This window comes from Ips typographus, linkage group LG5 (assembly GCF_016097725.1).
Source record: "Ips typographus isolate SLU linkage group LG5, UJ_Ityp_2.0, whole genome shotgun sequence".
NCBI classification, from domain to species: domain Eukaryota; kingdom Metazoa; phylum Arthropoda; class Insecta; order Coleoptera; family Curculionidae; genus Ips; species Ips typographus.
The window spans coordinates 7,431,199-7,454,929 of NC_138426.1; the positions used below are offsets into that span (position 1 = coordinate 7,431,199).

The 23,731-nt window shown below is 37.7% G+C and overlaps 7 protein-coding genes across 13 annotated transcripts; 4 read left to right on the forward strand and 3 right to left on the reverse strand.

Annotated features, from left to right (window-relative positions):
• Positions 1–365: 365 nt before the first annotated feature.
• Positions 366–1,407, forward strand: Polr2E (DNA-directed RNA polymerases I, II, and III subunit Rpb5). Its single transcript, XM_081980123.1, is given in 7 exon segments — positions 366–508; positions 573–661; positions 720–795; positions 797–895; positions 948–1,111; positions 1,162–1,243; positions 1,305–1,407. Coding segments are annotated over 7 exon segments (633 nt in total). The 5' UTR covers positions 366–451; the 3' UTR covers positions 1,371–1,407.
• A 95-nt stretch (positions 1,408–1,502) lies between these two features.
• RpL12 (ribosomal protein L12) lies at positions 1,503–2,580 on the forward strand. The gene is made up of 5 exons (XM_081980126.1): positions 1,503–1,665; positions 1,752–1,825; positions 1,892–2,072; positions 2,134–2,241; positions 2,449–2,580. Exons 1-5 carry the CDS (start codon positions 1,629–1,631, stop codon positions 2,544–2,546), a joined length of 498 nt encoding a protein of 165 aa, XP_081836252.1. The 5' UTR covers positions 1,503–1,628; the 3' UTR covers positions 2,547–2,580.
• On the reverse strand, positions 2,577–12,526 carry LOC145729354 (uncharacterized). Of its 2 annotated transcripts, none has more exons than XM_081980073.1 (13): positions 12,208–12,526; positions 12,015–12,160; positions 11,890–11,963; positions 11,616–11,843; positions 11,436–11,565; positions 11,068–11,382; positions 8,486–8,595; positions 8,340–8,432; positions 8,049–8,283; positions 7,835–7,994; positions 3,115–3,245; positions 2,875–3,059; positions 2,577–2,824 (listed from the first exon to the last, which is right to left on the reverse strand). In XM_081980073.1, exons 1-13 carry the CDS (start codon positions 12,378–12,380, stop codon positions 2,624–2,626), a joined length of 2,181 nt encoding a protein of 726 aa, XP_081836199.1. In that variant the 5' UTR covers positions 12,381–12,526; the 3' UTR covers positions 2,577–2,623. The 2 variants fall into 2 exon arrangements, with proteins under 2 accessions (XP_081836199.1, XP_081836196.1); XM_081980070.1 differs by having other exon boundaries at positions 11,890–11,969.
• A 147-nt stretch (positions 12,527–12,673) lies between these two features.
• Positions 12,674–14,588, forward strand: IFT54 (intraflagellar transport 54). Its single transcript, XM_081980085.1, has 6 exons — positions 12,674–13,034; positions 13,090–13,620; positions 13,670–13,842; positions 13,898–14,033; positions 14,082–14,277; positions 14,330–14,588. The coding sequence occupies exons 1-6, from the start codon at positions 12,674–12,676 to the stop codon at positions 14,478–14,480; spliced, it is 1,548 nt and encodes a 515-aa protein (XP_081836211.1). The 3' UTR covers positions 14,481–14,588.
• Positions 14,589–14,667: 79 nt separating this feature from the next.
• red (LysM peptidoglycan-binding domain-containing protein red) lies at positions 14,668–23,384 on the reverse strand. Of its 4 annotated transcripts, XM_081980120.1 has the most exons (5): positions 19,801–19,952; positions 19,626–19,741; positions 19,352–19,550; positions 19,003–19,301; positions 14,668–15,506 (listed from the first exon to the last, which is right to left on the reverse strand). In XM_081980120.1, the coding sequence occupies exons 3-5, from the start codon at positions 19,544–19,546 to the stop codon at positions 15,302–15,304; spliced, it is 699 nt and encodes a 232-aa protein (XP_081836246.1). In that variant the 5' UTR covers positions 19,547–19,550; positions 19,626–19,741; positions 19,801–19,952; the 3' UTR covers positions 14,668–15,301. The 4 variants fall into 4 exon arrangements, with proteins under 4 accessions (XP_081836246.1, XP_081836247.1, XP_081836244.1 ...); XM_081980121.1 differs by lacking the exons at positions 19,626–19,741; positions 19,801–19,952 and adding an exon at positions 23,288–23,384; XM_081980118.1 differs by lacking the exon at positions 19,626–19,741 and having other exon boundaries at positions 19,787–19,924.
• Positions 20,370–21,809, forward strand: LOC145729375 (uncharacterized). Of its 3 annotated transcripts, none has more exons than XM_081980108.1 (5): positions 20,370–20,525; positions 20,575–21,237; positions 21,301–21,393; positions 21,442–21,537; positions 21,593–21,809. In XM_081980108.1, the coding sequence occupies exons 1-5, from the start codon at positions 20,471–20,473 to the stop codon at positions 21,781–21,783; spliced, it is 1,098 nt and encodes a 365-aa protein (XP_081836234.1). In that variant the 5' UTR covers positions 20,370–20,470; the 3' UTR covers positions 21,784–21,809. The 3 variants fall into 3 exon arrangements, with proteins under 3 accessions (XP_081836234.1, XP_081836233.1, XP_081836232.1); XM_081980107.1 differs by having other exon boundaries at positions 20,575–21,235; positions 21,296–21,393; XM_081980106.1 differs by having other exon boundaries at positions 20,371–20,525; positions 20,575–21,393.
• On the reverse strand, positions 21,756–23,729 carry rasp (protein-cysteine N-palmitoyltransferase Rasp). Its single transcript, XM_081980086.1, has 6 exons — positions 23,441–23,729; positions 23,203–23,390; positions 22,630–23,151; positions 22,357–22,574; positions 21,977–22,305; positions 21,756–21,921 (listed from the first exon to the last, which is right to left on the reverse strand). The coding sequence occupies exons 1-6, from the start codon at positions 23,547–23,549 to the stop codon at positions 21,821–21,823; spliced, it is 1,467 nt and encodes a 488-aa protein (XP_081836212.1). The 5' UTR covers positions 23,550–23,729; the 3' UTR covers positions 21,756–21,820.
• Between the last annotated feature and the right edge of the window lie 2 nt (positions 23,730–23,731).

Sequence of the window (23,731 nt, forward strand, 5' to 3'; positions counted from 1 at the left end):
TTGATTTTTCGTGTATGCAGTGCGCGACGTTAGGCAACCAAAGTTACATGAAATGTTTCCTACCCATACTGCTTTTAGCCGGTTCTAAAAAAAGGATTTTAATGAGTCAGTGTGTGTTAAATAAATGTTTAAGGATTATTTGTGTAATAAAATTATAATTTTACTATTTAACTCTGCCTACTCTGAGACATCAACTATACCGGTGTGTCTCACCCTCATCACGTGATCTAGAATGTTAAGTTGGTAAACTATCACGTGGGCACTCAAATCATTTGTTATCCTTTTCTAATTTTCGTCTAACAAGAGAGAGAGAAAGGATTTAAAAAAAGATCCGCCATTTGCATTTTGCAAATTTTCCTCCCAAAACACTGGCCGGGTTGTAAACAAACAAAATTCTAGTTTTTCCTTGGTAACCACCTAATTTTGGACAACCCAAAAGGACTTACCGGCCATGGATGACGAAGCTGAAACTTACAAACTGTGGCGTATCCGTAAAACCGTAATGCAGGTAATCCTAACCTCAATCTATATGTTGTTGTGGAACTCCTGGACTAGAGACAAATTTATTGCAGTTATGCCACGATCGGGGCTATTTGGTGACTCAAGACGAGTTGGATCAGACCTTAGAACAGTTCAAAGAGCATTTCGGGGATAAACCCAGGTAAACTGCTCTGTACAAATCACTGGGAGGCTTGACAAGTGGCTGGGGTTGTTTTTAGTGAAAAACGTCCCTCGAGAAGTGACTTGATCGTTTTGGTGGCCCACAACGACGATCCTACGGATCAGATGTTTGTTTTTTTTTCCCGACGAACCAAAAATTGGTATTAAAACTATCAAAACTTACTGCCAGCGGATGCAAGATGAAAACATTCACAGAGCCATTATTGTGGTGCAAGTGGGTTGTTAACATTTTGATTAAGCCTTTTTAGTGTTGTAAGTGTTTCTAGGCTGGGATGACACCGTCAGCAAAACAGTCTTTAGTTGATATGGCTCCCAAATATATTTTGGAACAGTTTTTGGAGTCCGAATTGTTGATTAACATTACTGAGCATGAGCTGGTGCCTGAACATGTTGTGATGAATCCTGAAGAGAAAGCTGAACTGCTTGCTAGGTAATTTTGTGTTATGATTGTACATAATTTATGTTTACCCCCTGTTTAAGGTACAAATTGAAAGAGAACATGCTAATGAGAATCCAAGCTGGAGATCCTGTTGCCAGATACTTTGGACTCAAACGTGGACAGGTTGATAAAATCATTTTTTTTTTCTTAGTTTTATAATAAGTATATTTCTGTATTGTTTTAGGTGGTTAAAATTATTCGATCTTCAGAGACTGCCGGCCGATACATTTCATATCGATTAGTATGTTAAGTCAAATGAATTTTGTAATATATTTCTTACAGTCACAGTCACTTTTTTTTCACAACAAAATATGGCAACACTGGCAGCGCCACTAGTCTGCTGTCATTACTGTCCCAAACGTCAGTTGTTGTTTCTTTCTTTTGTCAACAGTGTCATAGTTCTTCGCAAATCGTCATTTGTTGACGATAGGACTTTATTTTTCGAATCCGCAATCATCGGCTGTACGGGGCCGTTTTCTTTGTAAAATTTGTTTGCAAACGAAACAAAATGCCACCAAAATTCGACCCCAACGAGGTGAAACTCGGTAAGTGGCCCTTTCATTACCAAAAACCCTACTTTTGTAAAGTGACTGAAGGAACAACAACACTAATATTTTCGTGTTTTTCGCAGTGTATCTGAGATGTGTTGGTGGTGAAGTGGGAGCTACATCATCCCTGGCCCCTAAAATTGGTCCCCTAGGTCTGGTGAGTACCCCCTAAATTAATAAAAATCTTGTAGCCGTATTCCTAACCTCAAATTGAAATTTCTAGTCCCCCAAAAAAGTGGGAGACGACATCGCCAAAGGCACGGCCGACTGGAAAGGTCTGAAAATCACCGTCCAGTTGAAAATCCAAAACAGGCAAGCCGCCATTTCTGTGGTGCCTTCGGCCGCGTCTCTGCTCATTAAAGCACTAAAAGAGCCGCCCAGAGACAGGAAGAAGCAGAAAAACAGTAAGTGAAACCCGTTTAACGTCAAAACAAAGTGGTTACAGTGTGTTTTTTTGTAATACAGTCAAGCACAGTGGTAACTTGTCTCTTGATGATATCATTGCCATTGCCAGGCAAATGAGGCCGCGTTCCATGGCTAAACATTTGTCGGGAACAGTCAAGGAAGTTTTAGGTAAGTTTCAAGTTTATTTCTAGTAGGGCACATGGTGTTTGTGGGACTTGTCAGAAACATTGCTTGGTCCCTTAAGCCAAGTGCCTAAATTAAGAGTCTTTCTTATTTGCAACCCACTCTTACGTACTACTAAGAGTGTTACTACAGGAAAGGCACATTGTATTCAATTTTTGAGTGTCGGAGGTTACAAGGTTTCATTTGATTTAGGTACTGCCCAATCAGTTGGGTGCACGATAGACGGAAAAGCACCCCATGACCTCATTGATGAAGTGAATGAGGGCAGTCTTGAGATTCCTGAAGAGTGACTTTTTTTTTAACAAATAAACTTATTTAAGTTAACTGGTTGTTTCAATTGAAACTAAATTCCATTTATTTATAAAATTTAATCATCTTGACTGCTATTAAGATCGTTGGGATTATCTACAGAACTGTCATTGTCATCATTCACCTCCATTTCATCATCCTCACTGTTTGAAGTAGCCCCACTAGATTGTTTTCTAACCAGTTTCAGTACGTGCATTATAACTTCGTCTACTGATTGGTTGTTAAACAGCTCGTTAACCGCTTTATTGTCAATAACAACCTGAAAAATTTCAAAAATTAAATTGTCACATACAAGGTTGCCAGACTGACCTTAAATAACAGTTTGGCGTTTTCACGCATACGTCCAATATAGTCAAATTCGCTTTCCAAGGCAGGATCGTGGCCGCATCGCTTTATCACCCCCTCCAACACTCGATCGACTGGCGCGTCCGGGTACCCAAACTCCTTCAAACATTCTTCATCCACCAATAAACTTAACAGTTCTTTGATTGATTCTGCAATTTTTACAAAAAGTTAGAGAAACTTGGGGTGACTAAAATGTAGTGGTACCGGTTAATGTTAGTTCGCTCCAGACTGTCGTGTCTTTGACTGAGGTGGACGAAGCGTCAGCCACCGCTTTCAGTAGTTGGGACTGAAGTCGTTTCTTTTCTACATTTGATACTATATCTTCCAGGAAATCCCTAAAAACAAAGATAATTAACTAAACAATAGAGGGTAAAGCCGCCATCTTGTTTTGTTTTGATTGAGCCTGTGTCATCTGTCAAGCTGTAGGACAGTTTGACAACTGATTTCTGGAATCACTGATCAATAAACGTCATGGACTTTACATACACTTTGCAGCACTGTTAAGCTTGGTTCACATGAATCCGGAACATTCGCGGAATGCGGACAGCGGAAAATCGTTCAGCCAATCAGCGTTCTGTCCGTCTATCCGGACCGGATTGCATATTTTGATATTTTCCGCGCGTAAACGTCGTAATCATGACATTCATGACAGGGACAGAAAACAAAACAGAAACAGCAAAGCAAATATGTCCGAAAACGATTTTAACACTACGCTAATTGATTTTGTCCAAAGTTCCCCATTTTGTGGGATTCTAAGCACCCTCAACACAAGGATAATAATGCCTTGAAGAAGGCTTGGCATCAGATTGCCAATTATAGGTATTCGGTACAGTCAGAAAGAAAAGCGCTGTCAAAGTTTGAACTGCCAGAAACACAGTTTGAAAAGACAGTCAGCAACAAAATCGTCTGTTAAACTCACTTGGAGTGAGAAAATGACAGTTTTAAGCACATTTTTGGAATCCTCATTAAATTTCTTATCCAATAACCTAAAAAAAAATCACAAAATTCGGTACAGTCAGGGAGAAAAGTGCTGCCAAAGTTTGAACTGCCAGAAACACAGTTTGAAAGGACAGTCAGAGACAAAATCGCCTGTAAAACCCACTTGGAATGAGAAAATGACAGTTTTAAGCACATTTTTGAAATCCTCATTAAAAACCTATCCACTAACCTAAAAAAACACTACCAAATTGAGTACAGTCAGAGAGAAAAACAGTGTCATAGTTTGAACTAACAGAAACACAGTTTGAATAGACAGTCAAGGACAAAATCGCCTGTAAAACCCACTTATAGTGTGAAAATGACAGTTTTAAGCATATTTTTGGAATCCTTATTAAATTTCCTATCCAACAGCCTAAAAAAATATCACTAAATTCGGTACAGTCAGGGAGAAAAGTGTTGCCAAAGTTTGAAAACACAATCAGCGACAAAATCGTCTGTTAAACTCACTTGGAATGAGAAAATGACAGTTTTAAGCACATTTTTGGAATCCTCATTAAATTTCCTATCCAATAGTCTAAAAAAACACTAAAAAATCTAGTATAGTCAGAGAAAAAAACAGTGTCAAAGTTTGAACTAACAGAAACACAGTTTGAAAGTCAAGGACAAAATCGCCTGTAAAACCCATTTGTGGTGTGAAAATGACAGTTGCGCATTTTTGGAATCCTCATTAAATTTCCTATCCAATAGTCTAAAAAAACACTAAAAAATCGAGTATAGTCAGTTAGAAAAACAGTGTCAAAATTTCAACTGCTAAAAACACAGTTTGAAAGGACAGTCAAGGACAAAATCGACTGTAAAACCCACTTGTAGTGTGAAAATGACAGTTTTAAGCACATTTTTGGAATCCTCATTAAATTTCCTATTCAATAGCCAAAAAAAAAACAAAAAACATATCGGTACAGTCATGGTGAAAAATGGTGTCAAAGTTTGAATTGTTAGAAACACAGTTTGAAAGGACAGTAAAGGACAAAATCGCCTGTAAAACCCACTTGGAATGAGAAAATTACAGTTTTAAGCACATTTTTGGAATCCTCATTAAATTTCCTATCCAATAGTCTAAAAAAACACTAAAAAATCGAGTAGAGTCAGTTAGAAAAACAGTGTCAAAGTTTGAACTGCCAGAAACACAGTTTGAAAGGACAGTCAGAGACAAAATCGCCTGTAAAACCCACTTGGAATGAGAAAATGACAGTTTTAAGCACATTTTTAGAATCCTCATTAAATTTCCTATTCAGTTACTTGGAAAAACCGTATATAAAATGTGGTACAGTCTGGGAGAAAAGCAGTGTCAAATTTTGAACTAAAAGAAACACACTTCGGAAGGACAGTCAGGGACAAAATTGCTGGTAAAACCCACTTCTAGCGAGAAAATGTTTGATTTAAGTACATTTCTGGAATCCTCATTAAATTTCCTATTCAATAGCCAAAAAAAAACAAAAAACATATCGGTACAGTCATGGTGAAAAATGGTGTCAAAGTTTGAATTGTTAGAAACACAGTTTGAAAGGACAGTCAAGGACAAAATCGTCTGTTAAACTCACTTGGAGTGAGAAAATGACAGTTTTAAGCACATTTTTGGAATCCTCATTAAATTTCCTATCAACTAACCTAAAAAAACACTAAAAAATCGAGTATAGTCAGTTAGAAAAACAGTGTCAAAATTTGAACTGCTAGAAACACAGTTTGAAAGGACAGTCAAGGACAAAATCGCCTGTAAAACCCATTTGTGGTGTGAAAATGACAGTTTTAAGCACATTTTTGGAATCCTCGTTAAATTTCCTATTCAGTTACTTGGAAAAACCGTATAAAATGTGGTACAGTCTGGGAGAAAAGCCGTGTCAAATTTTGAACTAAAAGAAACACAGTTCGGAAGGACAGTCAGGGACAAAATTGCTGGTAAAACCCACTTCTAGCGAGAAAATGTTTGATTTAAGTACATTTTTGGAATCCTCATTAAATTTCCTATTCAATAGCCAAAAAAAAAACAAAAAACATATCGGTACAGTCATGGTGAAAAATGGTGTCAAAGTTTGAATTGTTAGAAACACAGTTTGAAAGGACAGTCAAGGACAAAATCGTCTGTTAAACTCACTTGGAGTGAGAAAATGACAGTTTTAAGCACATTTTTGAAATCCTTATTAAATTTCCTATCCAATAGCCTAAAAAAACACTACCAAATTGAGTACAGCCAGAGAGAAAAAAAGTGTCAAAATTTGAACTAACAGAGACATAGTTTGAAAGGACAGTCAAGGACAAAATCATCTGTAAAACCCACTTGTAGTGTGAAAATGACAGTTTTAATCATATTTTCGGAATCCTTATTAAATTTCCTATCTACTAACCTAAAAAAATATCACTAAATTCGGTACAGTCAGGGAGAAAAGTGCTGCCAAAGTTTGAAAACACAGTCAGCGACAAAATCGTCTGTTAAACTCACTTGGAGTGAGAAAATGACAGTTTTAAGCACATTTTTGGAATCCTCATTAAATTTCCTATCAACTAACCTAAAAAAACACTACCAAATTGAGTACAGTCAGAAAGAAAAACAGTGTCAAAGTTTGAACTAACAGAAACACAGTTTGAAAGGACAGTCAAGGACAAAATCGCCTGTAAAACCCATTTGTGGTGTGAAAATGACAGTTTTAAGCACATTTTTGGAATCCTCGTTAAATTTCCTATTCAGTTACTTGGAAAAACCGTATAAAATGTGGTACAGTCTGGGAGAAAAGCAGTGTCAAATTTTGAACTAAAAGAAACACACTTCGGAAGGACAGTCAGGGACAAAATTGCTGGTAAAACCCACTTCTAGCGGGAAAATGTTTGATTTAAGTACATTTTTGGAATCCTCATTAAATTTCCTATTCAATAGCCAAAAAAAAAAACAAAAAACATATCGGTACAGTCATGGTGAAAAATGGTGTCAAAGTTTGAATTGTTAGAAACACAGTTTGAAAGGACAGTCAAGGACAAAATCGCCTGTAAAACCCACATGGAATGAGAAAATGACAGTTTTAAGCACATTTTTGGAATCCTCATTAAATTTCCTATCCACTAACCTAAGAAAACACTACCAAATTGAGTATAGTCAGAGAGAAAAACAGTGTCAAAGTTTGAACTAACAGAAACACAGTTTGAATGGACAGTCAAGGACAAAATCGCCTGTAAAACCCATTTGTGGTGTGAAAAAGACAGTTTTAAGCACATTTTTGGAATCCTTATTAAATTTCCTATCCATTAACCTAAAAAAACACTACCAAATTGAGTACAGTCAGAGAGAAAAACAGTGTCAAAATTTGAACTAACAGAAACACAGTGTGAAAGGACAGTCAAGGACAAAATCGCCTGTAAAACCCACTTGTAGTGTGAAAATGACAGTTTTAAGCACATTTTTGGAATCCTCATTAAATTTCCTATCCATTAACCTAAAAAAACACTACCAAATTGAGTACAGTCAGAGAGAAAAACAGTGTCAAAGTTTGAACTTACAGAAACACAGTTTGAATGGACAGTCAAGGGCAAAATCGCCTGTAAAACCCACTTGTAGTGTGAAAAAGACAGTTTTAAGCACATTTTTGGAATCCTCATTAAATTTCCTATCCAATAGTCTAAAAAAACACTAAAAAATCGAGTATAGTCAGTTAGAAAAACAGTGTCAAAATTTGAACTGCTAGAAACACAGTTTGAAAGGACAGTCAAGGACAAAATCGCCTGTACAACTCACTTGTATTAACACTATTCCGTCAACCATTCCGCAGCTGTGTCACTCGTCACATGTGAACGACAAGTAGTTTTCCGTGCGTAAAAAGCATTCATTCCGCACCCCGCGCTCCGTTATAATTCCGGATACATAAGAACCGAGCTTTAGTGGTTTTAACTCACAAGTCAGGGGTAATTTATGCAAATTCTGTCAAAAAAAGAGACTTACCGATGTCTGGCTCTCATATGTCTCATCAAACAATCCTTCCTAATAAACCCCCTGTGACAAATTTCGCACGTGACCGGTTGCTCTTTTTTATGGATGTTTTGGTGCACTTTCAACGACGACTTGACCGTAAACGCTTTGTCGCACACGTCACATTTGTAGGCTGCAACCAAACTGTCAAAAATTGCATCACTACTGTCAAACTGCGACAACTCACGTTTATCGCCGCTGTGCGTCAACAAGTGACGGTGAATGTCCTCTTTGCGGAAAAAGGTTTTGCGACAGCCCGTTTGGGGGCACGGGAGGGGCTGCGCCCCCTCGTGCATATACTTAATGTGGGTGGTGAGACGTAGTTTACGGTTAAAGGCGCGATTGCAGTGCGGACAAACGAACGCATTTTCGCCGGTGTGATGGAAAATGTGGGCGCGCAATTGCGCGGCCTGAATAAAAGCCTGCAAAGCAGTTTCTTTTAAAAAAAATTACATTTGACAGTTGTGACAAGACTAACTTTGCCGCAAAACTGACATTTGTGCGGCTTATCGCCCGTGTGGGTGCGCCAGTGTCGGTTCAACGTTTCCTTGGCTGCAAACTTCACTCCGCACTACAAAATCAACGCTAAACTACAGTTCTAACCTAAAAATTTAAAAAAATCACCTGCGGACAAGTATAAGGCTTTTCTCCAGTGTGCTTACGACGGTGTTTCTTTAAGGCGCCGCAAGAGGGAAACTTTTTATCGCAAACGTCACATCCGTAGGGTCGTTCACCTGAGCAAAGCAAAAAGATGTAAAAGCGGTAATTTTCGAGTCGGAAAATTTCAATTTTTTTTGAAAAATTACTTTGGGAAAATAACTGTCAAACTTGTCATTGTTAATGTCAAACTTATCATGCATTCTAATGAGAGAGGGGGATCAAAAGAGAATTTCAAGGGCTACAAATTGGTATATTGAACCACCCTGTAACTGTCAAAATAACAGAGTTACGGGCTGCCACAGTAAAGACTGTCAAAATCAAACAACTCAGTTTTAACAGTAAATAACTCACTTATTCGACGTTTTAGGTAAAAACGCTATACAGGGTGGTCAAAAGACAATTTAAAGGGCTACAAATTGGTATATTGAACCACCCTATAATTGTCAAAATAACCGAGTTATTGTCAAATACAATGGAGTAGTTTTTCAGGGTGATTCAATACATTTTTAACATCCTTGTAACTTGTTTAATTTTTATTTTATAAAAAAAATACCAAAAATATAAATCTTGTAGATATTTGCATATTCATAGTTTATTCCTGGATAATCAGTATACAGGGTGTCCCAAATTTGAGCAACAAACCAAACTTATAATTTTTTATTCGATTTTTGAAATCTACGTCAAATTCTAGGCCTACTTGATGTAAAATGTTTGTATCCAAATTCAATTGTTTTTGCTCTAGCAGCCTACTTTGACCACCCTCCTTGAAAGCAGAAATTCCCAATTTGAGCGAAATTTTGCTGCACTCTTCCAGAAAATCGTTCATAACTCGCTTATTTGAAACACTCTGTATAAAACCGCCGTATAACAAAAGAAAGCTAAGAAACAGGGCTATCGCGTGACGTTGAGCGGGCACGGCTAAGTGGCCCCGTTTAGCCGCTAGAGGGCGTCAAAGTTGACTCTCGTTTTTTGCTCAATATCTCAGAAACGTTTCAGGTTAGAGATCTGATTTGTTTTACCACAAATGCACCTCGATGGGATGAAACTTTTATCTTCTATACACTATTTTGGTACCACGCTCCATTTGACTTTAAAAAATTAAAAACTAGAATTGTCAAGAACTGATTTTTTTCAGAAAATTTTTTATTTTTAAAATTAACCTCAACTACTTAAATACCTTCAGGTTAATAGAACAAAAATGACTTAAAGTGTCATTTCCCGAAATGTCATTGTGCAACGGTGCCACGCCTTAAAGTGTCAAAATTGACATAATTTTAAGGTCATCTCCGAAATGGTGCCAGTTAGAGCAAAATGGACGTCAGATTTGTGTTCCCCAGGTTCGAATTAGTTAAAAAAATCATTTTAATTGAAGAAAATCCAAAATGGTCGTCGTTAGTATAGTAGGCCCAAAAAATCCCTAATTTAGCTTACAATTCCGTGCACTTTTCCAGAAAATCGTCCATAACTCGCTTATTTGAAACACCCTGTATAAAACCACCGTATAACAAAAGAAAGCTAATAAACGGGGCTAAGTGGCCCCATTTAGCCGCTAGAGGGCGTCAAAGTTGACTCTCGTTTTTTGCTCAATATCTCAGAAACCTTGTAGGTTAGAGATCTGAAATTTTTTACCACAAATGCATGCGATGGGATGCAACTTTCACCTTCCATACACTTTTTTGGTACCGTGCACCGTTTGACTTTGAAAAATTAAAAACTAAAATTGTCAAGAATTTTCAAGGGCGATTTTTTTCAAAATTTTTTTTATTTTCAAAATTAACCTCAACTACTTAAATACTTTTAGGTTAATAGTACAAAAATGCCTTAAACTGTCATTTATCGAAATGTCATTGTGCAACGGTGCCACGCCTTAAAGTGTCAAAATTGACATAATTTTAAGGTCATCTCCGAAATGGTGCCATTTAAAACAAAATGGACGTCAGATTTGTGTTCCCCAGGTTCAAATTAGTTAAAAAAAATCACTTTAATTCAAGAAAATTCAAAATGGTCGCCGTTAGTATAGTAGGCCCAAAAAATCCCTAATTTAGATTACAATTCCGTGCACTTGTCCAGAAAATCGTCCATAACTCGCTTATTTGAAACACCCTGTATAAAACCACCGTATAACAAAAGAAAGCTAATGAACGGGGCTATCACGTGACGTTGAGCGGGCACGACTGAGTGGCCCCGTTTAGCCGCTAGAGGGCGTCAAAGTTGACTCTCGTTTTTTGCTCAATATCTCAGAAACGTTTCAGGTTAGAAGTCTGAAATTTTTACCACAAATGCACTTCGATGAGATGCAACTTTTACCTTCCATACACTTTTTTGGTACCATGCACCGTTTGATCTTGAAAAATTAAAAACTAGAATTGTCAAGAAATGATTTTTTTTTCAGAAAATTTTTTATTTTCAGAATTAACCTCACCTGCCTAAACACTTTTAAGTTAATAGTACAAAAATGTAAAAAACGAATTATTTTTGAATTATCACGTTTTTCAATTTTCTGGTCAAAAAGTCATTTTAACAACTGACAGCTGTCAAACACTCACCTGTATGAGTTCGGACGTGAATTTGTAGCAAGGCCAACCCGGTAAACTCCTTCATACAGAATTCGCACGTATAAATACGTTTCCGTTTGTGCATAATCCCCGCATGGCCTTTCAGGTGTTCGGCCAGGTTGTCTTTACGCGAAAACGATTTGCCGCAAACCCTACAATCGTAGACTTGTTTCAACAGTCCCATACACCCAGCGGGACCGATGTGCCTGTCCAGATGGTATTTCCGGGAAAACTCTTTCCCACAATCGTCACACTTAACCGATTTAAGCGAATGCGTCTTTACATGCTCAATCAGTAGTTCCTTGTCTAGTTTAGCAGCAAATTACCACAATTTCAACAACATTAAAGTCTGAACTTACTTGAGAAAATTTTGTTGCACTCAGAACACTGGTACTTCCCATCAACAGGGTGTTCCACACTTTTATGTGTGTCTAGTGAGTGTTGCAGAATGAATAACAGTCCGCATTTATCACAAGAAAAGTCTCCAGTCTATAATTTTGAAAATTACACCACTGGAAAGAAAATATCGATTAACTTACAGTGTGTGCACTGTCTGAGGGTTCCCCACAGCAAAAACATAAGGAAAAAGTCAACTCATCTTTACTGGCCGGTTGTTCCTTAGTATGGAAAATGTTTATATGCCTTTTAACCCCTTGTGGAGTCCTAAAATCCTTGTTGCAGATACTACACTCATAAAGCACTTCCTCTGACTGTTTAGCTGGTGATTCAATTTTTATTTTTTCCAGTTTGGGGCTTTCCACTGGAGACTATTTTTACAATTTAGCTAACAAAACTGTCAAAATAGTAACTTACCTGGTTGCCAGTTGTTTGTTCTGTATCATCTTCAGGGTGCTCCTCATCAACTTCTGATATAGTGTACACCTCTCCTGGGGCTTTTAAATAATTCCATTACTTGAAACTACCTTTAAACCACCTACCTTCATCCTCCTCGCCTGATACTGTTTCCACATAAACAGTCTCGTATTCCTCAGGGTCCTCATACTCTTCCACATACTCCTCAATAATGTAGTGTTCAGTGTTGACCAGCTCAAACTCTTCCTCCTCATTACCGGCCACATTTGGACTTTGAGAAAAAATTACAAAAGCAATAACAATGTTAAAAGCTCTTACTCAATTATATAGGTGAACTTTCCATCCTCCAACTGAACTAGTTGCATGTTGCCCTCTTTTCGTGAGGACAAGTGCTGTAAAATGTGCGGTGGAATTGATTGTCTTTCAAATTCCATATCCTGTGATTCTTCTTTTACTTCGTTTTTCACTGATTTGACGCCACTCAGTTCCATAATGCCCCTAGGGCTTCGCCCCCCCAATTTTCAAACTTGTAAACACTGTTAGTTTGAGGTTAGGACCGCCCCTTGGTTTTCCGTAAGGCGATGACACGCAAAACAAAGATGTCGTCGTAGGGAAAGTATACCTTTTTAGGGTTCAATATTTAAAAGCACTTGCACCCCTTAAGTTTTAAAATGCGATTAATTGACTTTAGGGATAAATTGTGAAGGTTTTAAGGGTGAATTCTACGTTAAAACTAGCTAGGATAGCCCCTGAAGTTGGACAACCGACGCTGCATTTACTGAAAATGGACGACGCGTTGTCTACATCGCAGGCGCTAACCAACTGTCAAACTGTCAAACGGTGTTTCCATGGTAACGCGATTGTCAACAACTCCAAGTGGGGCCCTAAAAAGAATATGTCAGACGTGGGGCCGGAAATAATTGTAAAAACGCAAAAAACCTTAGGGAAATACGTGAAAAAGCCAGTTTTAAGTGAAAAACTCCTGAAAAAACCACCGTTCCGTTTTTTGCACGATGTCATCAAGGCGGTTATTAAGGAAACTGGATTCTTGGAGGGACTGTTTGCCGAATCGGAATTGGAGTCGGATAACGTTAAAGAAAAAGAGGCCAAAATGGCTTTCCTCACTAAACTTATCGACGCAGTGAGTAAGTTTACACCACACCTTTAATAAACCTATAATAATTAACGCAATTTCTGTAGAAATTGTGTCAAAAACTGAACTGAAAGTGAGACCCAGCAAAATTATAGCCGGGTTGGAACCAAAGGAGACAAACATTTTACTGCAAACCATAGCAAAATGTATAGACAAAAAAGTAGACACTAAAAACTACGTGGCTCAATTACACAGTGCTCCTAAAGACAAGGCAGCCACCAAAAAACCTTCAACTAGAAAACCTCAAAGAGAAACCAGTGTGACTAGAAGCAATTTAAAAAGTAAAAGCGATACAACCCCAAAATCAGACAGAAGCCACAATAACCAAACCAAAGAGAAAAAGTCTAAAAAGACGGTAAAAGAAGAAGAACCACCTCATGAGAGTGAGACAAAGGAAGTGACTGAAGAAGTGGTTACTACTGATGCAACAAAAGAGGAATTAGTTGTGGATACACCGAAGAAAGTTGAGGTACAAGATGTGTCAGGTTTTTCCAATGCAAGGCAAAGTAGTGCTGGATTGGTTAGACCCAAGTCAGCCCGCCCGAAAAGTGGTGAATTAAAAACTGCATCAACTTCAGGTAATTTGTGTTTTTTTGCAAATGTTGTCAAACAGACAAGTTTCTTTAGTGTCCACGTTGAGACCACCGAGCGTGCGCCCGTCCAGTGCTAGACCTGGAGCACCACGCCTACGTCCCGACTCTGCGCTGTTGCCAGAACCAGTCGCTATGGGTAACATTAAAGTGATCGTAGAGAATTTCGACAGTGGTCTAGGAGAAGACGAAGACACCGTTGTCATTCAAGTAAGAAATTATTTTTAATTGATACGGTTAGTGTATCAAAGTAAAATGGAATTAGAATGCACCAGAAGTGGTGGACGAGACGTTGCCAGATTTCGCTGGAGAAAAAGGTCAACTGGTTGAACAAATTTTAGAGCAAATTCAAGAGGACGGAGTGGCGGGGAGAAGAGTTGAAATTGACTGGGATCAAGATGGTAACCACCCCTTAAATGTTGCGAAACTATTTAGAAACAATCCAACAGGTTTGCGAGGTAAGGACGCCACCACACGGGAAGTCACGCAACTAAGAGGTTTGATACAGTCCCTGACCAAAACCGCCAACCCGTTAGGAAAACTAATGAACTATTTGCACGAAGACCTGGAGGCGATGCACAGTGAACTGCAAACGTGGACCAACACGAAACGGCAACTGTACGCGGAAATTGACAAGCAGAAAAAGTGCGTAAAACTGACACTTAAACACTGATTTTTAAGGATTTGTTTTTAACAGATTAGCTGAGGAATCCAGTAAACCGCTACTGGACAAACTGGGTCACTTACGTCAGGACATATCTAAACAGGAACAGGAAATTCTGACTGTACGAGGCAATATTTTGAGGAACGAGCAACGGATTGTTGAACTTTTAGGGAACACAAAATGAATTTCTAATAGTTTAGAGTGTTAAGCATCAAATATAAGTGTTATTCTATCACTTTAAATATATTTTACTGTTGGTTATTTTTTTGATGAATATAACTGGTTTCACGTATTCGTTTTGTATCAACTAGTCCTATCCAGGTACAGGAGGCGATAGTGACAGCTGTCATTGGATGGGTAAACACACAAAATAGAAAAATTAACATTTATTTACTTGTTTTTCGGTAGTTATAGTAAAAAGACTATAATATTTATAACTTTTTTCGTTCTCGAGAAGGCATACCGAGGAAGGCTTGAGCACTTTTTAGAGGTTAGAGCTGAAAAACCTTTCCCTAGGTACGGTTAGCAAACCAGTGATACAGTATCACAACTAGACTAGACATCTACAATAACAATTATTGAAAACAAAACACAAAACAGCGGCAAATCCAAGAAAGTGCTTATGTACATTTAGATACCATTTAGGTGTATATGACGTAAATAGAACCAATTTTATTGATTATTTACTAAAATATAGTTAATCTCCTTTTTGGTAAGCCGACTTGGAGGGTTTAGATTGGCCTACTATTTAAGACCAACCCAGAACATAATCTCACCTGATTATAGCTACTAAATAGTCAACAAATATACGTTAAAATAGAAAAAACCTGTTTGTGAAAGATGCGTCGTATATACAGGGTGGCCCATAAATTTATATACACACACAACATTTCGCAAATTCTTTCAAGCACCGACTTTTTGCTCTGAAGCCTTAACCCTAAAAAAAAATCACACGCACTCGAATCTGGCAAGTTTAACGCGCATTCAAACGCCGGTAAAGTCCCGCTACAACTCGAACAGTTCCTCCTGTTGCTGTTCGTGCAATTCGAGACTGGTTCGCACCTGTTTACCCTGTTGCACCGTCACCACCGTGTTTAAAGGGGGCGCTGCCGTCGCCCGTCCCACGTTATTGTTCTGATGTTGCTGTCTGAGTCGCGCCTGCGGTTTGGATCGTCTCTGGTCAGTTGCTGACGGTAGATCCGAACCAAATCTAGTTTCAGAGAAAATATTAGTAGAGTCGTTTGTTTGTCAATGTCACAATGTCAAAAAGTCTTTATTAATGGCCAAACTGTCAACTGTCAGTTAACGCTAATATTGACATGACAACATCAAACTCAAAGTTTTGTCTTTACGTCAGCCTATTTGACCGAACTGTCAAGAACAAGTTGCAGATTTAAAAACACATTGGAATCAAACATGTCCATATTTACAATCTCATATTGACATTTGACACCTCAATTCTGTCAAAGTTAAAATTGTGTCTAAAAATCATTAAAACCAATTCCATGTGTCGAAATTTAAAAAATTCAGTTTGAAAAAAACAGTCACGTGACCCTAATAAATACAATTTTGAAATTGACAATTTTCTAGAACGTCAAATCTGTCAAAGTTCAAATTGAAGACAGTGTAAATGAGCACAAATCAGTTGAATGACGCTTTATAGCTTCATGAATGCAAGTTTGACAGTATTTTGACAGTGAAGTGTAATAGATCAACTGACAATGTCAAAACTAACAAACATTCGTCAAAATCAGCACCATAAACCTATAAAATGATTTTAATACACTCTTATTTCGTTAATCTACTTTCAGGGTTTCTTTATAGTTTCAATGTGATTTTCGGCTGGATTTTGACAGATGTGACATGTATCTCTCAATTTTGGACACAGCTTGATCTGTCATTAATGTGACAACTGACAAAAATCGTCTTCCTAGTATATCATTCATAAAAACTCTCAGAATGACAACCATAAACCTATGAAATGATTGCAATAAACTTTCCATAGGATTAATCAAATTTCAGGGTTTCTTAATAGTTTTGCTGTCATTTTGGGGCCGGGTTTTGACAGATGTGACATGTAGCTGTCAATTTTGGACGCAGCTTGAACTGTCACAAACGTGGCAACTGTCAAAAATCCTATTCATAAGGCTATGAACGTATAAAACATACTTGAAACAATGCAAATGAGTACAAATTGGCTTGACACTTTATAGCTTCACGAATAAAATTTTGACAGTTTTTAGTGAAAGGGTAGCTCAAACGACAATGTCAATCTAACAATCATACTTCAGAACTGTCAAAATCACAACCATAAACCTAAAAAATGAGTTTAATATACTTTATAGGGTTAATTAACTTTCAAAGTTTCTTTATAGGTTTATTGTCATTTTTTGGCTAGATTTTGACAGATGTGACAATTTTGGACGCAGCTTGATTTGTCACAAACATAGCAACTGTCAAAAATTCTGATGTCACGTTACTCTGCTAAATAGAATTTTAACCGCAAAAATTTTGCAAAACGTCAAATTTAAAGTGCAAATGTCAACAGGATAAAAAAATTGCAATTAAAAAAAATAGTCAAAACAGTCACGTGACCCTAATAAATACAATTTTAAAATTGACAATTTTCTAGAACGTCAAATCTGTCAAAGTTCAAACTGAAAACAGTGTAAATGAGCACAAATCAGTTGAATGCCGCTTTATAGCTTCATGAATGCAAGTTTGACAGTATTTTGACAGTGAAGTGTAATAAATCAAATGAAAATGTCAAAACTAACAAACATTCGTCAAAATCACCACCATAAACCTATAAAATGATTTTAATACACTTTTATTTTGTTAATCAACTTTCAGGGTTTCTTTATAGTTTTAGTGTTGTTTCTGGCTGGATTTTGACAGATGTGACATGTATCTCTCAATTTTGGACACAGCTTGATCTGTCATTAATGTGACAACTGTCAAAAATCGTCTTCCTAGTATATCATTTATAAAAACTCTCAGAATGACAATATAAAATGATTGAAATAAACTTTCCATAGGACTAATCAAATTTCAGGGTTTCTTAATAGTAACACTGTCATTTTGGGGCCGGGTTTTGACAGATGTGACATGTTGCTGTCAATTTTGGACGCAGCTTGAACTGTCACAAACGTGGCAACTGTCAAAAATCCTATTCATAAGGCTATGAACGTATAAAACACACTTGAAACAATGCAAATGAGTACAAATTGGCTTGACACTTTATAGCTTCACGAATAAAATTTTGACAGTTTTTAGTGAAAGGGTAGCTCAAACGACAATGTCAAACTAACAATCATACTTCAGAAATGTCAAAATCACAACCATAAACCTATAAAATGATTTTAATACACTCTTATTTCATTAATCAACTTTCAGGGTTTCTTTATAGTTTTAATGTCGTTTTTGGCTGGATTTTGACAGATATGACATGTATCTCTCAATTTTGGACACAGCTTGATCTGTCATTAATGTGACAACTGTCAAAAATCGTCTTCCTAGCACATCATTCATAAAAACTCTCAGAATGACAAGCATAGCCCTATAAAATGATTGAAATAAACTTTCCATAGGACTAATCAAATTTCAGGGTTTCTTAATAGTTTCGCTGTCATTTTGGGGCCGGGTTTCGACAGATGTGACATGTAGCTGTCAATTTTGGACGCAGCTTGAACTGTCACAAACGTGGCAACTGTCAAAAATCCTATTCATAAGGCTATGAACGTATAAAACACACTTGAAACAATGCAAATGAGTACAAATTGGCTTGACACTTTATAGCTTCACGAATAAAATTTTGACAGTTTTTAGTGAAAGGGTAGCTCAAACGACAATGTCAAACTAACAAACATACTTCAAGACTGTCAAAATCACAACCATAAACCTATAAAATGAGTTTAATATACTTTATAGGGTTAATTAACTTTCAGAGTTTCTTTATAGTTTTTATTGTCATTTTTTGGCTAGATTTTGACAGATGTGACAATTTTGGTTGATTTGTCACAAACATAGCAACTGTCAAAAATTCTGATGTCATGTTACTCTGCTAAATAGAATTTTAACGGCAAAAATTTTGCAAAACGTCAAATTTAAAGTGTAAATGTCAACAAGATAAAAAAACTGCAATTAAAATGAAAAAAAAATAGTCAAAACAGTCACGTGACCCTAATAAATACAGATTTGACCTTGAAAATTGGCCGAGACGCCAAATTGAAGCTGTCAAAATTCAAATTACAAAAATTTGAGTCATGTGACCACAAGTAATGCAGTTTTGAACTTTCTAATGTTGTGGAACATGTGACACTTAAAAAAATTGAATTTACAACTAGTTACTGAAAAAATGATCCCATCCCTAGTTATTAGATTTGAAACTGTCAACTGTCAATTAATAGCAATATTGACATTAACCACCATCTTGACAAGTGAGCAATAAATACTTTATAAGCCATAAAAATCACCTGAGAATCTCATAATGAATTAAGATTGTCTGAGAGAGTGCAAAACAAATAAAATCACTGATAAAACCTTCATAACAGTAAAGATTACTGTCTGTTTGCACTGGGACTAGATTACAATTTAATTAGGTGAGTTTCTCCACAATTATTATTGCATAGCTGGCCAACCGTGACTGGGTAATCAAAGAAAAAAACTGTTTGGCAACCTTGCTTACATGTGACAAAATTACTCACTGACTAGAACTGGTCACCTTCTTGACCACCTCCTTGGTACTGGCTATGGAAGCGTCAATTTTACTAAGAAAATCGCTGATATTCTCCTCATCAAAGCTGTTGCTTCTTGTGCTGCTCGCCACTGACATTCTGTTTTGATTCAGACTCTCATCAGCACTGGGACTGGTTAGGGAGGATTGAGAACTGTCACCAGGTGACTGTACCTCATTGGCATTTTCACTTTGAGGGATCAGCAGAAATTCCCTCAAAAACAAACTGTCCGAAGCCCATAACTTGTTAGCTCTTCTAATCTGTTCTATCTGGGTGATTCGGTTAAAAAAGGGTTTTGGTGTAAAAAAATGTTACTTACAGTGACGTTGTACTTAAGAGCGATGCCCTGCAAGGTGTCAGTGTTACTGACAAAGTGTTTGACGTAGCTCTCGTTTCTGGTATTGTTCTTTGTGCTGGTTGAGCCATACTTTTTCAATGACCTGGCGCTGTCGCGTATCGAGAGTTTTTCGTAGGAGCCCCGGTCCACGCTTTTAGTAAACGACAGCAGCGACATTGGGCTGAAAATTGAACGTAAATTGGGTTCAATCTCAATTTCTGGAACAGTGAACTACTACTACTACTACTACACTCACTAAAATGTGATTCTGTGGGGGAGCTACGGAATGTGTTTAGTGCGTGATAAGAGCGGTTGTTATCGCGCCAAGTTCGAGATCGCGCTCATCAATGCGATAACGCAACCGGCCGAATACTTGAATAAATAAAAGCAGGAAGTAATACCACTTTTGAAACTCACATAGCAACTTCTACCTTTTTCGCTGTCATCCTTTCACTTTTTCACGTCACTGATTACGATCATATGATTTTCAACGGTTGACAGCTGACAGGTGACAAATTGGGGCGCGGTTGCCAACTAAACGCACATTGTTTTTTGTCCAAACACCAATTTGCATACGCAAACGTGCACCACAGATTCGGCAAACACACTATTGAATACAAGTCAAACACACGCGACTGTAAACTACTAATATTTAGAAAGCTGAAGTGTTAATGCGGTTAGCACTAATCTGCTAATAAACTTTCATTCAGCAGAATCACGCGCCTTTTAACTAGATCAGTGATGATAATATCAAAAACAAACAAGCTTTTAGATTAGAGTCCGAGGCTTAACTGTAAAAATGGCAACCAAGCATACTCATGAAAATGTTAAGTTAAGTCTTGTCAACAGCAGTCACATGACACGAAAAATACCGTCTTACAATTATAATTAAACAGTCTAATATTTAAAAACTTTTTTTTCAGTCTCTGCCTATTAACCAAGAAAAAATTTGGCAACCTTGTACAAACATCCTTAATGTCACTGACAGCAGTCAAAAATTGACAAGTGACAAACACAACAGGGCGCCCTTTAAACTAACCTAACCTGAAACTGTTTATTTCAGAGAAACACTTTATTTTCAGTTTAAACACCTTTAAATCAATGGAAGTTAACCGGGACAAACCAAAATTGGCGCTGACTCGCCATCCAACAAACGGTAAAACCCGCCCCCTTTGGAAACACACTTAATCAGTGGTAATTTTTAGAGGAAACAAAAACCCCAGTTCGTATCAGTAATCCGCGATCTGAAGATGAGGACAGTCCATATTTCCCTTGTTCAACGCAGGAACTGCGCGAGGACGTGGACGTTTTATGGGACTACAATTTGCCTGAAAGGAAAAAAGGCAGAGTGGTGCGCAAATCAAAGAAACGTCTCAACTTGCAACAGTCTCCTAAAGTACCGTTGCGCCGGCACCCGTCCAACAATAACCAGCAGATAAAACAGGATTTTTGTAAGTTACGCGAAGAGTTGAGGGCTTTAAAAGCGGAAATAGCTAAACCGCCTGAGCATGAGGAGAGTTTGTTATTGTCACCCAGAGAGGAAGCAAGTTTCAAGGCTGGCAATTTGAGCCAAGCAATTGAAGAATTGATAACTCAAGAAGAAGACAGTGTTGAAGACCCTTTTGATGATGGTATGGATGATAAATTGATTTTATTCAGCCAGCAAGTGGAGGAAGAGATTGATAAAGCCTATAAAAGGTTGGACTGTGATAGTGGCCCTTCAACTGAACCTAAGTGTGATAAAATGAGTAAGGCTCAACAAGCAATTAAAGACAGTGATATTTTCAATGACTCTCTGGATAATCTGATAACTGAAATGAGTGAGGATGTGTTTGATCAATTAACCCAAGTTGCAGATCTTAAACAGTGTAAACAAGCCCAATCAATTAAAAATAGTAGTAGTAGAAACATTAAAGATTTTCCTAGGTCAGTGTCAGAGAATTGTGTAAAATTTGATGCTGTGAAAACTGTCACAAATAAAGTAGAATGGCATCGAACTCAAAGCTTTGAAAACTACTCCAAAGGTAAGTGGGATTTTATAGTTTTTTTCTGGTTTATTGAAGCTTTTTTAGCTGAACTATCTAAAGATGTCCTGCTGGAAATCGAAAGAAAACATTTAGAGGCTAAAGCAAAACTTCAAGCCAAACAGAAACAACAAATTTCAGATTGTAAGTAAGGCTAAATTGGTGGTGTGTGAGCAAGGATAAAATGGTGAACTTACAGCTCCCTTGAGGTGTTCTCCGGAGGAAATCGAGAAAAAACGGCTTCAAGCTTTAGCCAAACTGCAAGCCAAACAACAGCAAGAACTGATTGAAAAGAAAAAACAAGAAGCATTGAAACGTCTAGAGGAAAACCGGAAGAAACAAACATTTTCAGTTAAAAGCTCTTTGAGTGCTAGAATGCAGCTTTATTAAAATTTCTAAATACAACTTGAGTGGTTTTTTGCGATTTTTATTGCCCCATTTTACCACTCTCCACGTTTCGCAACTCCGTTGACACCTCACAGCAACAGTACAGTACAAAAATTAGTACAAACTGACTCAACCACGTCTCTGTAATCAGGAAAAAAATTTCAATCAACCTTTACAGCTGACAGGTGCAAAGTACCTCCAAAAAGCCTCTGAACAAACAAATCCCCCACCTCTTTGCCGGCAAAAAAGTAAAAATTGGACACGGCCGACATTGCTAAAAGTGGGGCTGCCAGGATGTTCTTAAGTCTCCTCTTTGTGCTTTCTCCTCTGAAACACTCAAATTTGTTGAGTTTTTCCGTGTATAAGGTGGCTGAAGCAGTCTCCAGAGTCACTCCAACAAAGTTAAGACCCGCCCAAATTAGAATGTACAGTTCAGTACCGTGCCACAAGTATACAAAGCCAAAGCACAGAAATGAAGCTAACAACTTGTTTAAACCCATTTTTCGGCAGGGAACGTATATAAACCTTTGAAAAAAAATCACATTTCTCTTGTGCTGGTTAAAATTAACCCCCTACATTTTAAGAAAAGTGTACAGGCCAGGATCAAAGTATTTCCACATATCTGAGTATAAATGCACTCTTCCGATACAACGCGGTAGTCTGGGTACTGTCACACCATCAAAGGCAGCCAGGGCTGTACTCAGCCCATACTGGACAACATACTTAATATGAAAATACTGCCCCATCAAGTACCCCCAACCACACAAAGCCCAAAAATCCAACTGTCCCACTAACTTAAAAAAAACCCATAGTTTTAGCTGTGTGTTTCAGAGATTGGATGGAACTCACCTCAAGTTGAAACATGGTGGCATTCACGTAAATAAAATGCAAACCACATTCCACAAATACAGCCCAGAACGTGCACCTGGCAATATCCAGCCCCAATTTGCCTAACCTAACCCACAAAGACTGTTGTGGAGCTTTAAAGTTGCTTGATTGTATAAAAGGGCCTACAAACAATGTAGGCAGGTAGAAACAGTACTTTAAATCGGGCTTCGCCCCCGGGGGGTTGCTCAGAAAGAAGCTGGTGCATTTTAAGTTCATCCAGCACAAAATCAGCACACTCAAAAATGCCCTAAACTGGTCCAGTCCCATATAGTCGACAAACCTTGGATAAGCACATAAATTCTTAAATCCTGCTATTAAAGCCAGGCAAATAAGGTTGCAAGCCCAAATCAGCGGTTTAAACCCCCTTCTGCCCACTAAGTAAAACAGCACAGGCTGCAACAGGGCTAAAACTGTAATTTTGTACCCCATTAAGTAAGTTAAGTACAGTAAGGCAGTAAAGACTTGATGGTAGTGTCTTAAAGCCTGGAATTGATATTTTTAAAACTGGTAGTGGGTGTAGCTGCAGCTACTTGCGTGTAATTGAGGCTTCCAATGCTCAATCACCTGCCAGGTGAGTGAGTAGGTGAGCAGTACAGGAAAAATACTTCGGATAAAGTACCTGACAGTTTCCCACTCAAAATCCGCTTTGTCACGATTATTGGAGTCCAAAACGGACCAACCTGCTTCGAAATCGTCATAATAATCCGAGTAAACCTGGAAAACTGTCTAGACAGTTGGTTTATGAGGGTCTTCCTGTGTTGAAACAACTTACAACTCTGGCTAGCCTTTGTAAACCTATGGATTGAGTATAGGACGGAAGTTGACCATACTAACAAGCATAAGCGGGATTCTATACTTTGAAATTTACCCCTTAAAAACATAGTGGAGCATCTACAAATTGTAAGTTGGAATGTTTATTGTTTACCGTTTTAGTTGAGGTTATGTTAGTTGCATTTACTGTCCTACTCTAGAGTGATGTAGTAGAAAGAGCACAAATGCTTGTCAGCTGTCAAATCAACCGATACGTTGACTTGACATTCAGTATAACCTCAATTTTTATTTA

Excerpts from the sequence above, each read along its gene's own strand:
- rasp (XM_081980086.1), bottom strand. The coding sequence starts at position 23,549 with ATGTTTTTAAGGGGTAAATTTCAAAGTATAGAATCCCGCTTATGCTTG. Across the intron at positions 22,575-22,629 it reads CCACCATGTTTCAACTTGAG|TTAGTGGGACAGTTGGATTT; the intron begins GTGAGTTCCATC and ends GTTTTTTTTAAG. Across the intron at positions 21,922-21,976 it reads TGTTCAGAGGCTTTTTGGAG|AGACGTGGTTGAGTCAGTTT; the intron begins GTACTTTGCACC and ends TCCTGATTACAG.
- RpL12 (XM_081980126.1), top strand. The coding sequence starts at position 1,629 with ATGCCACCAAAATTCGACCCCAACGAGGTGAAACTCG. Across the intron at positions 2,073-2,133 it reads CAGGAAGAAGCAGAAAAACA|TCAAGCACAGTGGTAACTTG; the intron begins GTAAGTGAAACC and ends TTTGTAATACAG. Across the intron at positions 2,242-2,448 it reads AACAGTCAAGGAAGTTTTAG|GTACTGCCCAATCAGTTGGG; the intron begins GTAAGTTTCAAG and ends CATTTGATTTAG.
- LOC145729354 (XM_081980070.1), bottom strand. The coding sequence starts at position 12,380 with ATGGAACTGAGTGGCGTCAAATCAGTGAAAAACGAAGTAAAAGAAGAA. Across the intron at positions 11,383-11,435 it reads GTGCAACAAAATTTTCTCAA|ACAAGGAACTACTGATTGAG; the intron begins GTAAGTTCAGAC and ends CTGCTAAACTAG. Across the intron at positions 8,596-11,067 it reads TCACGTCCGAACTCATACAG|GTGAACGACCCTACGGATGT; the intron begins GTGAGTGTTTGA and ends TGCTTTGCTCAG.
- LOC145729375 (XM_081980106.1), top strand. The coding sequence starts at position 20,471 with ATGGAAGTTAACCGGGACAAACCAAAATTGGCGCTGACTCGCCATCCA. Across the intron at positions 20,526-20,574 it reads GACTCGCCATCCAACAAACG|AGGAAACAAAAACCCCAGTT; the intron begins GTAAAACCCGCC and ends GGTAATTTTTAG. Across the intron at positions 21,538-21,592 it reads GAAACAACAAATTTCAGATT|CTCCCTTGAGGTGTTCTCCG; the intron begins GTAAGTAAGGCT and ends GTGAACTTACAG.
- red (XM_081980118.1), bottom strand. The coding sequence starts at position 19,815 with ATGACAGCGAAAAAGGTAGAAGTTGCTAT. Across the intron at positions 19,551-19,786 it reads AAAAAGGTAGAAGTTGCTAT|CCCAATGTCGCTGCTGTCGT; the intron begins GTGAGTTTCAAA and ends TTCAATTTTCAG. Across the intron at positions 19,302-19,351 it reads CTCTTAAGTACAACGTCACT|ATAGAACAGATTAGAAGAGC; the intron begins GTAAGTAACATT and ends CGAATCACCCAG.
- IFT54 (XM_081980085.1), top strand. The coding sequence starts at position 12,674 with ATGGACGACGCGTTGTCTACATCGCAGGCGCTAACCAACTGTCAAACT. Across the intron at positions 13,843-13,897 it reads AAGACACCGTTGTCATTCAA|AATGCACCAGAAGTGGTGGA; the intron begins GTAAGAAATTAT and ends AAATGGAATTAG. Across the intron at positions 14,278-14,329 it reads GAAATTGACAAGCAGAAAAA|ATTAGCTGAGGAATCCAGTA; the intron begins GTGCGTAAAACT and ends TGTTTTTAACAG.